Here is a 17,196-nt window from a genome sequence, read left to right as displayed (position 1 = left end):
TGTATCCTTCAGAATTAAGTACATGCTTTATTTGTAGCAAACTGTATTTGTAGATCAAATAAGAATATTGTACCATTCATAAAGCAATATACATTCTGATTCGAAACATTTCTGTGTCAAGAAACAGAAAAGTAATGGAGGTAAAAACAAAGAAGTCAGACATATTCTGTTTTTTGAATTGGTTTAATCATTGCAATTCTTCAAAGGAAATAGTTTATTTGTATGGGAAGTCAGAAGTAGCCTACGCAATGATCATAGGATTTAGCTTATATCCCACAGAAATTATTTGAAAAATCACAGATATGAGCAAATTAATATCATCTTCATAAACTTGAGATAACATATCTCCAATTGGCACATGGTCTCGCAATCGCATGGTGTAAACCCCCACTGTACACTTAAGAAAACATGGTTCGAAGAGTGTAAAAGAAAAATCAAAATCAAACCTAAACACAAACACAAACAAACTAAGCTGAAAAAATATACTGTTTTCACGTCTTTAATTGTCAGAGAAAAAACAAGTCACCCCTTTTTTTTAACACTGATAAATACATGGTTTCTGCTTCAGAGCTGATAGAAGAAAAGCTTGTGGAAAAGAGACACCCAATTCATGTGTGAAGAGCAAAAAGTGACCCCTTCTAAAAGCGACTCAAAAGGGAAAAATACCTATCCCCGCTATTTCACATCAGAACAGTAAGATCTTTAGGATAGACCTTAAATAAAGTGCAGACAAGGGGAGCTTGAAGGCCTAAACTAATGCCAGTGTCTGTGACACCTGACTTTACCGAACATTCAACAAACGACAGTATTTTGCATTGCAAAATATTCTAAGGAGCAAGTAGTGGCGAAGACTAAAGAGGCACGGCAGCGTTTGCTGTAAATATGTCCAATCGCGAACACACGAAAACTCCACACATAAAAAAAGGAAATGGCGTAAATAAAATCATCAAAAGAAATGTTTAAAAACAGTATACAGTAAACTGCACAATTCATTGTGTACTTCCGTTTATATAACCTGAACCGGGAGTGTTCCACCTCACCAGATTCCACATGCCGGACAAAATCTCCACGCACTTTCACTGCCAACTCAGCGGACAAACAGAAAAACCATTGATTGTACTTCGAATGCAAAAAACAACAACAACTAAGTCATTACCCAGCTGCTTGGCATTAAACTGGGACAACAGGGTTAATTTGAGGGGAAATGAACAAAACCTCTATACAAAAATGAGAAACTTTCTGAACAGCCATGAACTGAACTGTTCTTTCACTAAAATCTAGTAAAATCACGCTTTAGACAAGGGGTCTAGTTTAGGCCCCGTGTCTTGGCACCGCAAGGGAAAACAGGAAGGGGGAGCAGGACAAAATAAATTCTGATAAACAATTGAGTACATTCTGTGTCCTCCTGCCACTAATACATACAGGTTATTTGCAACATCTAAAAGAATCAGTATCTGAAATCCAGGCCCAGGATTAAGCAGGCCTTGTTGCCATGGTAAAATGGTGTGCGGAGGAGGGGTGGATAAGAGAAAGAGCGGAAAAAAACCCCCCACTAGATTCACACCATTACAGGGTCCCTTGTGCATTTGGATGGGAAATTGGGGTTTGACAAGTTCTTTTTGTTTTTTTGCAAGTAGACATGAATTAGACAGAAAGTGATATAGAAATGGCTGCTAGTGACACAATCGCTCAATACTGACTGCAATACTAAAGACCCCCCTCCCCCCATATCCAAACCTTCTCCCATAACCAGTCCTCAGGTAAGCTCTTGGCACTTTTAAGAGTTAAGAAATCAAAAATTTTTTGCTGGGACGTGGGACTCCTGTCCAGTCATAACGAGTCTCACTGTCCTGTGCTGTCATTGGTCCTCAAGGCACCAATCACGCTCTGGATATTCTCCTCAGGAACCTGGATGGAAACAAGAGGGCTGCCGTTAAATATTGACCTCAGTAGGTAAAGCGTTGGTGACAGAATAGCATTCACCGGTGAATTCAGACTTCACAGAAGACTTACCAGAGCATGATCGAACTTGAAGGTACTGATATAATAGGCTGGAATGTCAGCGGTTGCCAGTGGTTCAGATATCTGAGCCACAATGCCACATTCATCTGATGGAAGACAAATGAACATGAAATTGGGCAGGAAATATCGGTCATTTTTTTACCATAAATCAAAATATTACATATATGTTAAAGAGATAGTTCAACCAAAAATGAAAATTATCCAATTGTTTACTCACTTTCATGACATCCCAAGATGTGTATGACTTACTTTCTTCTGCTGAACACAAATTAAGATTTTTAGAGGAATATTTCAGCTCTGTTGCTCCTTACAATGCAAGTGAATGGTGACCAAAGCTTTATAGCAAAAATAAAAAAAGCTCATAAAGGCATAATAAAAGTAATCCTTAAGACTCAAGTGATTTAATTAATATGTTCAGAAGTGTTATGTCAGAGAAACAGATCAATATTAGTTTTTTTTCCTCAATAAAATATTTTCTTTACTCAAACTCCACTTTCACATTCTGAAAGTGAAAGTGAAAGTGGAGATTTATAGTAAAAAGTTAATAAGTAAATATTGATCCGTTTCTCACCCAAAGTGATTGCATTGCTTTAGAAGACACATTTAACCACTGGAGTCATATGGATTACTTTTATGTTACCTTTATGTGCTTTTTGGACCTTCTGAGTTCTGGTCAGCATTCACTTGCATTGAAAGGACCTACAGATCTGAGAAATTCTTTTAAAAATCTTAATTTGTGTTCTGCAGAAGAAAAAGTCATACACATCTGGGATGGCATAAAAGTGAGGAAACGATGAGAGAATTTTAATTTTTAGGTGAACTATCCCTTTAAATAGATAAATTGGTTGATTTAGGTACGAGTGTAACTTGCACACAACAGTGTGTGACAATATTGCCAGTGCTTATTTTATACAACAGAATCGAAAACAGTGATAAACACCAGCTATTAACTAAATATATATTTTTTAAAAGACGCAGTGACTTCTGCATAAGGGCTCAAGTGAATTAATTTAGATCACACAAGGGCAACATACGGCCCGCGGGCCGGATCAGGTTTAATGTGGCCTGCAGCTCATTTATCATAATTCAGTACACAACTATTTCTGGGCTTAAAAGATACAAAAACCAAATCAATGCAGAACATTGTATTTCAAAAGGAATCAAATGTGGCCCCTTTACGAAAACAGATTCATTTAAATTCGGCAAATTGCTTATTTTAACCAGTTCATTTACATAACCTGTTCAAACTAACCCATTCACTTAAATGTTTTGGACTTCTCAAAGCAATATATGACAGAGGACTGTTTAATTAGGTGAGTGATTTTCATTACTGCCACAGCTTGTATGGCTGTTAAACTGCGTTTACAATCCAGGTTGACACTAAAAACAGTTCTGTGACGCTACACTTACATGAAAACTATTGTGAGCTATTGCTATTCTACTGAAAAATAAAGCCAGTAGTGTCCTTAATTTTAGTTACTTCAAAACATTGTCTGTTAGTTACATTTAGATGTAATGAGTTTATCAATGTAAGTCTAAGGGAGATTTTAAAACCGTAATCTTAAATTTTCTAAAAAGTATAGGTAATCAAAAGCTTTATAAAAAACAAAACAGATAGCACACCTCCTGAAATGATCTACAAAACATGAATCAAGTCTGTAAGTTAAGTGGTTTGGGCTAAATGAATTGTTCGGTGTTTAGACAAACCGCCTCTAACAGGAATGTTTATGAAGCACTGTAATGAAACTGCTAAGATCAAAACTAAATAAACCCTGCCCATATTCATCAAGTCATTAGGCCTTTGACCCAACTGTTTTAGCCTGTACTCACCAAAACCTAAAGGCTGTCCTCCAATGCGAACCATCTTCCAAAGCTCTCCTGAAGCACTGGTAAAGAGCACATTGTTTGGAAACCTGACAATAAAGGAACAGCTTGTAAATCACTTTAAAACAAACATTTAATCAGAAATCTATTTATCAGAGTGGTTATAATTGAACTGATTTAATGAGCTTGATGCTAAATATGAGAGCATTTTAACTTCTGATGAAACCACCGCATATTATGGATTTGAGCATCTACCTAGGAGTGGTCTTTATATCACAGGTGGTTGATGGGGATGGTTGAAAAATGAAAGGGCTTGGTGATGTCAGACAAAAAGGAGCAAACTATTACAATGATGAAAAATGATTTGGACAAAATCTTTCTTTGAAATAACACACTAATAAATCATCAGTGTCGGGGAGTAGTTAACTAAAAGTAGCGATGCTACTAAATTAACTACATTTTTCAGAATTTTAGCAAATAGTGTCGCTTTTCCAATATCGAGCATCCTTTTATGATGAGTAGTGCTGAAGCGTCACAAAATGCTACATTTCTCACATTGCATTTTGCATGAGAGATTAATGCAACTAACCAGATTAATACAGCTTTTTGAAGCTCCAAAAAGTACATAAAAGGCAGCATAAAAGTAATCTACACGACTCCAGTGGTTTAATCAATGTCTTCAGAAGAGATATGATATTTGTGGGTGAGAAATAGATCAATATTTAAGGCCTTTTTTTTACTATAAATTCTCCTCCTTGCCCAGTAGGTGGCGATATGCACAACACAAATTGCCAAAAACAAAAGAAGGTTTCTGAAGACATGGATTTAACCACTGGAGTTTTATGGATTACTTTTATTCTGCCTTTATGTGCTTTTGGACCTTTAAAGTTCTGGTCACCATTCACTTGCATTGTATGGACCTACAGAGCTGAAATATTTTTTCTAAAATCTTAATTTGTGTTCAGCAGAAGAAAGAAAGTCATACACATCTGGGATGGCATGAGATTGAGTAAATGATGAGAGCATTTTCATTTTTGGGTGAACTATCCCTTTAAAGGAACTGTGCCAGAAATCACCGTTTTCTTTTTTGAAATATTCAGTTAACGGATGCCGTTTATAACCATATTTTGATTCAGTTCTATAAAATATGGGGTTTTCTAGTTTTATTAGTATATATTAAGCATACATTTATATAAAATTTAATGTCACCTTATTTATCTACCCCTTACAAAAGTTAACCACTGTTTTACTACAATAATATTGAACCATGACGGTTGTAACAATGGTTTTGATCAAATTAACCATGATTTTGTTTTTATACTAATACTGTAGTAACCATGGTTAATCTTTTAGTTACTATGGTTTTACTACAAATACCATGGTTAAACTACGGTTACTGAAACAAAACCATGGTTAATTTTCATAAGGGAATGTCATCTTAATAACATATAACAATCAGGTGATGTAACTGAATTCTGCAATCAGAACAAAGCACAGAATTGAAAAATATCTGATTGTTATAAATCTAAAAATATATTATCTTTAAAGAGCTTCAATGTAGTTTTGTTAGGAGCTTGTAGATTAGCTAACTGCTTTAACCAGTTTAAAATACGAGTAGCTTGGAAAGCTAGTTTCAAAGTATCTTCCACAACACTGTGAATCATGCACAGCATATTAAGAAAATAGCCCATTTTCGATTTCATGAAGCAGGGCAGTGTGAACTAACCTCCGTGTTGTCTGCTCATCCATAACCAGAGATATGTAACCCTCGATAAGAGAGAACGAGAAAAACGGGATGCGTCCAGAATCCTCATTCTGCCCTCCAGTCTCTTTTGCTCTGTAATGAAGCACAGCAGATATATTTGTTATTAAACAACTCTCATTAGAGCTAAACTCTGCTGATGCTTTTGCAGAAGAACAGTACAGCAACTAGTGAACCACTAAAATAAGAGAGGAATGATAGGGCAACCCGGATATTGGTGTCACAAATGTACTTTTCAATTAAGTGTTTGTCCCCCTGGAATTTAATTTCAGGCATTTTTACCTTTTGCATAGGCATATGGTTTGTCTAATCATATAAAAACACAGGGTACAAACCATTTGTGACAAATAAATGCATTCAAGTATCAGTTTGTGCGTTAATCGGCGACACACAGCGGTTAACAGTACTTTGATTGTAAGCGAAACTCAAAAACTGGACATATCGTGTCTAATTTATTGCTTTTTGATCTGTTTCTCACACACACCTATCATATAACTTCTGAAGACATGGATTAAACCACTGAAGTTTTACAGATTACTTTTAAGCTGCTTTTGTGATTTGTTTTTAGCTTCAAAGTTCTGGTCACCATTCACAACAAAGCTGAGATATTCAAAAAAATCGTAGTTTGTGTTCTGCAGAAGTCAGTCAGTCATACACATCTGGGATGGCATTAAAAGTGAGTAAACTATGAATGAGAATTTTAATTTTTGGTTAATTTTAACTCTCTCTTTAATCATGGTTATTTTATTCCATTGACAGCCATAGTGTCTCCACACCACTGTCACCTTTAGCTTGTCAATATCATTTGTAAAGTTTCTCTCCCACCTTACAAATAAATCACACTTTAAAATCTGACATTAGTCTAATAATGGATAGAAAAAAAACACAAACTAATAAGTAACTAAGTAAATATTTTCCAGAGAATATTTTACCTGTTACTTTTACCTTTAATACAATGACAATATATAACTTTATAATATCACACTTACAATAAATGGGCTTTTATACATGTAAATATGTAGTTGGCTTTATATTTTAGGGAAGGGGGTTCCTTGCAAGGGGATCATCATATCTGGAGGTCTTTCGCATCACCAAGTTTGATAACCCCCTGGCTCAGATATATAAAATGTTACATAAGTGATACAAAAAAGGAATGCAATGGGATTGTTTTGCCCTTACATTTGAAATATCTGGGGAATTTTTGCCCCGAGCCCTGGTTCATTACTGACCCAGTCTGAAATGCATCTTTCCCTTGAATTGTTGGCCTGATGCCACAATCTGAGAAGTAAACCAGCTCAGTGACCACAAGAAAAAGCTAAATGAAAAGAATGCCTGTACAAATACACATTGCTCCTCTTGTTGCCTGTCCTCTTCCATTTGCTGTCACATTAATGCACTCCCTACAGCAACCTGTGTGTATTACTATCATTCTCTAATAGATCTGGCAGATGGCTCTTAGTTACAGCCATATGTGAGGCAGGAGGAGAGGCACGGCACAAGCTCTTACCCGCCCGAGTAGAACATGACGTCCATAAGCAGCGTGGCCACTGAGGGCAGCGTGTCGGGATCCAGGCTGGTAACGCAGAACATATTACTGGGACTGGACAGAGGGTGAATAATCGGCCGAGGGACTAGGGAAAGGACAAAGACAGTCATTCATTCTACGTAGATGTTCAGTCATTAACAATGCAAATTCAAAGCTAGTGTGTCAGTCAAGATATATTAAGGACAAGGGATGAAGGCATCTATAAGTTCATTGAATATTCCATAAATGTATTTTATAATGTGCGGTCAAGCAAAACATTACTGATGTAGCTGTATTTATTAGAAGAGCACAGCTCTACACAATGAAATTGTTATTCCGACATCAAATGCTGACTTGTAGGACAATGTGTAGAGATGGCACTAGAGGTAGCACTAGTAGCTCTACAAGTTGGATAGCAAGCGTCCACTCCATATTTCTCATTATTCAATGCTATACATCATTACGGTCTGAGCTGATCTTTCATAAAATATCTGAAGTCTCAGTGACACCCCTCAGTACTATAAATGCATTTTATTCAATGCCCTGTGTCGACACATCCTCAGTTACCCAGTTTAGGCTTGACAAAGCCATTGGTGACCCCGGTAGTGTTGGCAGCGACCGTTTCTCCATTGACAACCCTCAGGAGTGTGAACTCTGAAGACAGTGTGTGCATGACCAGGGGCAGGTCTCTCTCTCGAACCTATGGATAGAACCACTCTAGTTAGTTTTCAGTTTATTTAGTGAAAAAAAAAAACACACACTATAAACAAGGCACCAACCAGTGAGCTTGGGTCTTCAAAGAGGGAGCATATAACTGTAAAGCATTTAAATTGTTTGCTGACTGTGCCTAAACCAGAAGATAATATACATTAATAATGTACTGTGGTATCTGAAGTAGAGGTGACAAATACCAAGTACCAACCCAGCCAGTCTGGATGCCATATTGTGCTTCATCTCTTCTACACACGGGGCCGAACAGGCTATTCTTTGTCAGACTATATAATTAAATCGAATAAAAAGAAATTCCCCCAAGAATTAAACAAGATCATCAAGGTCTGCAGATATATTGATCGGCTACTAGGAAAGAGTGTGTGAAAATAATTATCATAAATGTGACTGTAGTTTTTGTTTTCAGTCGATTTTGTACTTTATTTAGTTTATAATACTATAGTTGATTTTGTTTTAGTTTAATACACTATAGTTGATTTTGTAGTTATAATTTAGTTTTATTAAAATTAGACAATTTTTTTTTTTTTATATTAGTCAAATATTTTAGGTTATATTAGTCAAATGTTTTTAATTTTATAATACTCGTCAATTTTGTAGTTTTATTATACAACAGACTAATTTGTACTTTTAGTTTTATACTACAGTTGATTTTATACTATAGATTTTGTAGTTTATTTAGTTTTATACTAGCTGATTTTGTGCTTTTAGTTTTATATTACAGCCAATTTTCTAGTTATTTTGTTTATTATACTAAAGTCAATTTTTTAGTTTTAGTTCATTATATTGTAGTTTATTTTGCATTTATGTTTGCTTGTTTATTTATTTTTTAATGCATATCTCTGAAGGCATTTATGCATGCATATTATGCTCATACAAAGAATATGCATATATTACAAAAACACAACAACACATGAAATCAGCATGAATGTTCAACATAACTCAATTACAGAAACACAAACATGTAGAAACCCGGAAATAATTTCTTCTGTAACCAAAACCAGCTGACTCAAACACAATCACTAATGAAGATACATTTGAATTTCAAACACCACGACCAAATTCAGAATGCAATACATTGAAAACAATGCATAAGGGTATCTTAAGTAACCAATTAAGCTGAATTCAGAGTGCCCCAGGCCCGACTGGATGCAGTAAAAATAGAGTGCAACATTGTAAGGGTAACTATGGATAAGGGTAACTATGGATAACCATGGATATACTGTTTCTGTAGTATATTTTACAAGCTTATAAAAGGCCCAAAGAATTTCAGCACTCCATGATAAGGATCTAACTGTGAGCTCAACTCAAGAGAAAGCTGTATACAGTTAAAGTTGATGTGTGTAAATGTTATAATACGTTCTCCTAACCCAGCTTAATTTGCAGAAACAACTAGAAGTCGGTGGATGATTCTTCTGAAAAGTGTAAACACTGTGGCTTTATGGTAAAATCAAAACATTGCATATCTGAGCATTCTAACCAGCATGGCAGCAATATATTGATACAAATAATGGTGCGAGTTTGGGGCAGAACTACCTGTTTGTCCAACCAATGTGAGACATGTAATGTTCGGGAATTATAATTTTTTACAATTATGTGCTAGTGGCAAAGAAAAAAAAAAACTTACTCTGAAATGTAATTCAGAGCACAGAAATAGCATAAATGTGAGCCATTACAAGGGCAATACACAATAAAGCAATCAATAGATCCTCTAGAACAGTGGTTCTCAACCGGTGGGGCGCGCCCCCGGACACTCTCCGAGTAGGCTACGATGGAAGGGAAAAAAAACTGGGAAAAAAAACATTTGGGGCACATTTTTTTATCACTAAACTACTGTCATAAAAAGTTATAGTTTTGTATATACATAACTCCTGAATAAAAATTAAAATGTGTTTGGATTGATTAAAAAAAAAAGTTTTGAACAAATTTGATTGGTTTGTCGATAGTGAGCGCAAATGCAGGTGATAAGCGGTTTCATTAAGCGAGTCATTGAGTCGTTCATTCAAACGATTCGTTCAAACGGCCGATTCATCAAGAATGAGACAGATGTTTGTGAATGGGTCATTGAATCTTTGACTCAACCGATTCGTTCACAACACTGAATCATTCAAAACACGATTGAGTATTGCTGTGAGATGCGCTATGGCTATGCTGTGATCTTTGTTTGGATTCATCGGATCTATTTTCGCTGCTAAAATAGACCAAAACAGTCATTATTTCGTCTAAAATGTAAGTGACTTAATATTACTAACTTGTTTGTTGAACTGTCATATGAAATCAGTGTCACATTTTCAATCGTGAGGTGATGGTAAATTAAGTGATGGTCAATTGTCAGCTCTCTTGGTCGTCAGGTCGTGTGATGTATGTTGCTGAACTGTATTCAAATGTTATAAATATAAAAACACCACATTTTGAAATTTAACTGCAGTATGTCAATTTAGTTTATTTGTGTATGCTGCGCTCATAGACTTTAGAAAACGGCTCATTTGTTTGATTTCAACCTGTCTTTGCAAGGCCACAAAACTCATATTTTGCTCCTTGCAGACAAAGTGCACGCCTTCACATAAAAACTAGACCTCTGGCATGGCCGCATCAGTCGAGGGAACTGCGACATGTTCCCCAGCCTTGCAGACTTTATCACTGATGCAGGCACGTCACACGATTTCTCCTCCCTATTTCAATCAGCGTCTGAGCACCTGTCAGCAATGAGAAAACAATTTGCGACGTACTTTAAAGAGGATTAATCGCCCTTTTGTGTGGGTTCGAGATCCGTTTGTGTGCACAGCAAACGAGCTATCAATTGATATGCAGGAACAGCTTATTGAGCTGAAGAGTGACAGTAGACTGAAGGAACTCTTTAGCTCCTGCCCTCTTTCGTCATTCTGGGCAGCATTGATGAAGGAATACCCTGAACTCTGTGACGTCGCCTTGAAGATTCTCCTTCCTTTCGTGTTGACATATTTGTGTGAGGCAGGATTCTCAAAAATGACTGCACTCAAAACGAAATACCGCAATCGTGCACAACTCGAGGATGATTTGAGGCTATGTTTATCAAACATTGAGCCAAGAATTGAGGATCTTTGCAAGGCAAAGCAGGCTCAGGTCTCACATTAACATCACCTACCAGCAAGCTTCTGTAAAAAATGCAGATGATGCCTACTATTAGGCCTAGTAATAATAACAATAATAAAGCATAAATTAATATCAGATGTCTGGTGCAAATTCCCAATTATAGCAATAGCCTAGTAATGATAATAGGCCTACTGATGATGATGATAATAATAATAATAATAACAACAATAAAGCATGGGGCGGGGCGGGGGGCACTGGGGCCCCAAATGCAATGAACCAGCTTTGGGGGGGCCCAGCTTGCAAAAGGTTGAGAACCCCTCTCTAGAAGACCATATCCAAAATATATTTTTTAATTAATCCAAATGAAGAAGTCCATGTTCTTCTCCATGGCAGATGGGCCAATACAGAAAAGCATTTAAGAGCTACTCTTAAAAATTTTGAATAACCAGGCCAGGAAGATGAAGATGAAGAGCAAATCTCTCTTGTGGCCCAGCACAGGAGGCAGGTCATCTCCTCTCTTCCTATAAAGCTCTTGTGATTATTTCTCAGGCTGGGAGCAGTTGGTGTGGAATGTGAACTTTCCGGTAAATTCCAGCAAGCGGCTGCTGATCCAAAGGCTTTATCCTCTTTACATAACAGTCCCCAGATTAACATCACTCCCACATTTCTTGTTATTTTCATAAACAGGTTCTTGTGACTGTGCAGCCACACAGAGACAATGTAAATGTGCTGAGATGACAGCAACTTGCAGTGGTTCGAGTGAATCAGTTGGTTTAGGAAAGGAGAAGTGATAATAGATGATTTTGATCACGTAATAGCAATAACCCATATTCCATGTCCTATATGAAATGACATTTATCACAAGCATTTGTTTCAGCTTGGAATGTGGGCTAGTGAAAATTATTTTATTAACCACTGATAAGATATTTCACAAGTCTTGACTGTTAGATGTTTGTCTTAATGTTCAAGGTATAGTGAGTATGTTTTTCTATATCCTTGTGTCAGTATTTCTTGTTTTATTTGTCTATGCATTCATATAATTTCTTACAGTTTAATAAATGCAGAAGCAGGTCATTTAAATAAGCTCAAACTTTAAAACTGACATTTCTCAGTGTGGTCAGAGCCACATCTGAGGTGCCGTACTGGACATAAGTAATTAGACTGAAACTGATCCTGTGCAATTATAATATCCTAACATATATAATAGTACAATTACACTATTTGCTGTGCATTGATACATTTTTATAAAGTTGTGCACACTCCACACTACGTACATTCACAATATATGATGACAGCTCGAAATCTCTACTGCAGATCTGCTACAAATATGTGAAACTTTACATTCGGGTTTCTTTTTATGACTGTTTGTCATTTTGCAATGTGTACTGTGTGAAGACGCTTACAAAAGGATAGAAACACCAGTCACAGCTCAAACCTACTGGACTGAAAGTCTTCTAACACTTTCATATAACACGTTGGAAAGGAACTTGATACTGAAAACAGTGCTTATGGCTTAAATGCAAAAACAAGCATGAAAAAAATATTGATGACAACAACCAAATTTTCATTAGGTCCATTACACAAAAAACGTTTTTTTTTGCAGGTTGTTCAGTTTACTTAAAAGGTGTAATATGTAACAATTTTCTTTGCCTTTTTTTGCCAATGTGTGAATGGCTTATAACGCAATTTAAAAAATGAGCCCTTCCTAGACTTCCTGGGTTGCCTATTAAAGTCTGTAGACTGATTTTCATGAGAAGGGAGTAGGTTGCTTTTGCTTGGAAAATCCAAAGGATGTGATGTTTATATGCACTCCCGAAAGCCTTGTCTCAGCAATGGCATCTCTTCCGCTATTCAACAGTGGCAACAAACTGCAACACTAGGTAATGTTATCTTAGAGATGGAATCCAGCATACGTCCAGCTTCCAGCACAACACAAACTCAAGAGTAAGCCACTGAGCATTGCCGGTATGTGCGTACCTTCGTGGAAAATAATTGTTTAGAACGCTTCATGTCCCTGCTGCTCACACTTTACCAAAGTTGTGTTGAGAATTGTTTTTGAAAAGACAAAGACTATTGTGCAATGAGCAACCCTATTTATACATTTTATTTTAAATGTTTTTATGTAAGTATTTTTTAATATAGTTGGATCAGACAGTGAAGGAAAAGCAGCCAACAAGTGGTAAGCATATGTGGAATCTCCTTCCGTACTGCATCTCAATTGGATACCTCAAAACATTGGTTGACAGAATAAAAAATATGATTAAATAATATTTTTTTTGGTCACTACATAATACCTACAATTGTATTTATGTTATTTCATAGTATTGCCTACTTTCCTATTACTCTAAAATTTGGAAATATAAAACAATAAAAATAGGTATGTGTAGGTGTGTCCAAACTTTTGACTGATAGTGTAAACGTTCTTTGCTCTAAGTATCTGTGACACTCACCAGTATAAAGTCAGTCTGGTAGGTGGACAGCATGAAAACAGAGATGTTGTGGTCGGCCAGTGGGGCGATGACTGATTTTGCTATTTTTGTGACTCCAATTGGCTGAGAACTGGTGGAGCTCCCGCCGCCTGACACTACATTGAGGGCTAACCACGTAGCATCTGCCACACTGAGATATTCTGACTCCGGCAGCTCTGAAACAGAAAAACAAAAGAGAGTGTCAAATGAGAGCAGCACAGGAGAAATTAATGTGACACTCTTACCCTTCGGGAACAATTAAGTCATTTATCAGTTTGCATGTTCACCAATGGCCTTTAGATCCCTGATGAGAGTCTGATATGTTGAAAAGATGATATGGCACTCCGAGTATGCTGTAATTGAAATTTTGTGCACACATATTAACAGTGTATACAAAAAAATAACAACACAGTTCTGCTTTAATCCAATTTTAAATCCCCTCTCCCCTCACACAACCACCCCCCACTACCCCAAAGACAATTACACACAGAGGTACATAAGACATACAACTAATACACACACAAAAAAATAATAAATAAAATAAACCTCTGCATTCTCAGGTGACCAGTCAATGGTATCAATGCAATCTAAAAAAAAAGGCTTCCACATTTTATGAAAAGTGTTAGAGACACTTTTAAAGAGAATCATATTTTTTCCCCAACACAACAGAATCTCTTTTATCCATCTATCATGTGAAGGTGGGGAGGTGCATTTCCATTTAATGAGAAAGAGACTTCTAGCCTGTAACGTGAAGGCAACTCCATCTTGTACATTTGAAGAAAAATTAGATTTACTAGGAATTCCAAACAGAGCTGTAAAAGGGCTTGGAGTGACTGATACTTTAAAGATATTTTCAAAAGTTTAAAATATTTTAGACCAGATCTCTGACAGTTCTGGACCCAAATAAGACGTTCAGGGGCACCTGAGGAACCAATCCAATAAAGAAGTTTATTAATATTGCAGGCCCAGTAGTATTGTTGGAAATTAGGTAGGGCAAGCCCCCCCTTAGATAACAAACACATAGTTTGTTATCTGATTTAAAGTGACAAAAAAAAAGACTTGTTAATAAGTGTTGGTTTATGTTGAAAAAGGTATAAAAACATATGCAAAATTACAATTTTAACCAAATTAACATGGCCTATTAATGATATTGGGAGAGAAGACCATCTCTCTATATCTGCTTTACAGACTTCAAGCAAGGAGTGAATTTTTTTTGGGAAGATGGCTGTGAATTACTTAAATACACCTAAATATCTGAACCCCTCCTGAGCCCAACTGAAAGGAAAAAGATGCTGAGAAAGATTGATGGTAACAAAGAAATAGTGTTGGCCATGTATAAAATAAGATTGTCTGCATAAAGGGAGTGTTTATGGGTGATTCAAAACGGAGTAATGCCCTCAAACTCCTCGCTATGTAGCCAGATGACCAGTGGCTCAATAGCAAGAGCAGATAGTAAAGGCGAAAGAGGGCAGCCTTCACACATGCCTCGATGGAGTGAAAAGTGTTTAGAATGTGTTGCATTAGTATGCACAGATGCAACAGGGAAAGCATATAATAACAAATACCTTAACCCTGTCAAAAGTTTTCTCAGCATCAAAGGACAGAACAACCTCAACAGTGTCAGAGCTGGTAAAGAGGATAATATTAAGAGGCCATCTAGTGTTATAGAAAGAGTGTCTCCCAATCATGAAACCTGTCTAGTCAGAGGAGATTATGGCAGGCAACACTAGCTGAAGACGATGAGTCTTACAGGCTTACCCAGATCATGCGTAGGGCCATCATTAACACCATCCAAATCTTTGAACTGCATTCTAAAGAGTAAAGTTCTGAGTAGTATTTTGAAAAAAGTCAAATAATTTTCCTCAAGGTCAGATACTATGCCACCCATATGAGAGTTCATTTTAAGGATCAGTCTGGATGCACGAACTGCTCGGGATTGAAAGTAATCTGCCAGCTTTTTCACCAAATTAAAAAACAACTGTCTAGTGTTCAACAGTTGCTTTTCAACATTATGGGATATAAGTTATAAGTTATATTCTGAATTAAGCTGAAGATGTTTTTTATTAGATATTTCTGCCTGGAGGTCTCAAATCTCTTCATATGACAGACAAATGTAATTACTTGTCCCCATATTATTTTATATATATATATATATATATATATATATATATATATATATATATATATATATATATATATATGTGAAGGGATCAATGGAAAGGAGGCGGCGAGAACCGGCTTGACAATATAAATAATGGTTTAATAATAAACTGAAACTTTAACAGACAAACACACATGACGGACATGTCCGTAAGCGATCTCTCTCCCGCACAATCCTCTGCAGTCGACCTTTATCTCTCTCGGGAGGCTTGATTAGTGTATATATGGTGTGTAGGATCACAACCTGGCCCCCGCCCTGCCACAATTTTATATATATATATATATATATATATATATATATATATATATATATATATATATATATATATATATATATATATATATATATATACATACATACACACACAGTGCATCCGGAAAGTATTCACAGTGCTTCACTTTTTCCACATTTTGTTATGTTACAGCCTTATTCCAAAATGTAATAAATTTTATTAATAAATTATTATTTTCCTCAAAATTCTACAAACAATACCCCATAATGACAATGTGAAAGAAGTTTGTTTGAAATCTTTGCAAATTTATAAAAAAAATAAATAAAAAAAATATCACATGTACATAATTATTAACAGCCTTTGCCATGACACTCAAAATTGAGCTCCGGTGCATACTACCATAGCTACCAACCATCTAGATAGTGTCTTATATAAATATCGCAGTACCCTGATCCAAGAAATAACATCCTGAGAGAGTGAAAACAAGCAAAAAACAAACAAACATAAAAACACTTAACAACAACAGTGAAAGAAATTATCTACCCCCCACACACCCTCCCTTTAAATGAACATGGAAATCACGTATCTCTCCAGATACCTTTGTCTGTCCGCAAACCCCATATCCATTTTCCCAGCAATACTGTGAAACCCCAGCAATGATGACAAGTAATGACATATTTGGGATTTAAAACAATTTACTATTTAAAATAAATAGACGCATTAACAGCACCTCGGATGACACTTGAATCAATAAAAATAAGCATAGTTAAAGGCTGGTCAGCTTTTTCTTACAATCAAAGAGAATTAGGGCAAGTTTAAACAAATAAGTTTAACAGTCTCCTGGTTTTCAAATTTAGTAACTCAAAACAGTCAAAGACTGACTTAAATAAGATGACGAGAAGTCCGTCAGATCGCTCCAATCATATTCATGGCTCCAATAACAACAGTGTCAGTCAGTGGTTCAAGTTACTAGGAGACGTCGCGTTGAGATGCCAAATAATGTTTGCCCTCTTCCGCTGAAGTGAACCACTTCTTATTTCCATCTCTAGTCGTTATGTGAAGCCTGGCCGGGTACAAAAGTGCCTGTTTGAGTCCATATTTATACATCTTGGCCATAACATCGTGATATTGGGCCTGCTGCTCCAAAACCTCGTAGTCCTGGTAAATGGCTATAGGTTTCCCTTGAAACTACAGCTCCCCTAATTTTTTGCGATCCTCCCGGATGACTTTATCCTTTATTTGATACTGATGAAAGCGGACTAAGACCACTATTGGCCTTTCGCCTGGATAGGGTTAACTGTAAGGAATCTGTGTGCACGGTCAAGCTCCAGGGGAGAAGATAGCACTTGATTACCCAAAACTTCAAAGAGTAACCCTGAGAAAAATGTCATGGGCTGCAGGCCC

General features: G+C 36.4%; 1 protein-coding gene across 1 annotated transcript in view; it reads right to left on the bottom strand.

Annotated features, from left to right (window-relative positions):
• Positions 1-164: 164 nt before the first annotated feature.
• The window catches only part of castor2 (cytosolic arginine sensor for mTORC1 subunit 2), a 35,806-nt gene continuing 18,774 nt past the window's right edge, over positions 165-17,196 (bottom strand). Inside the window, exons 3-9 of the mRNA XM_052108164.1 lie at positions 13,382-13,575; positions 7,701-7,833; positions 7,116-7,239; positions 5,573-5,683; positions 3,853-3,935; positions 2,014-2,108; positions 165-1,908 (exon numbers count right to left, since the gene is read on the bottom strand). Of these exons, the coding sequence (XP_051964124.1) occupies positions 1,843-1,908; positions 2,014-2,108; positions 3,853-3,935; positions 5,573-5,683; positions 7,116-7,239; positions 7,701-7,833; positions 13,382-13,575 (806 nt within the window). The 3' untranslated portion in view covers positions 165-1,842. The remainder of the gene's footprint in view (positions 1,909-2,013; positions 2,109-3,852; positions 3,936-5,572; positions 5,684-7,115; positions 7,240-7,700; positions 7,834-13,381; positions 13,576-17,196) is intronic.

Source organism: Xyrauchen texanus, chromosome 3 (genome assembly GCF_025860055.1).
Source record: "Xyrauchen texanus isolate HMW12.3.18 chromosome 3, RBS_HiC_50CHRs, whole genome shotgun sequence".
Lineage (NCBI taxonomy): Eukaryota > Metazoa > Chordata > Actinopteri > Cypriniformes > Catostomidae > Xyrauchen > Xyrauchen texanus.
The sequence above is the reverse complement of the archived record's forward strand: the minus strand, read 5'-3'. Positions and strand labels throughout refer to the sequence as shown.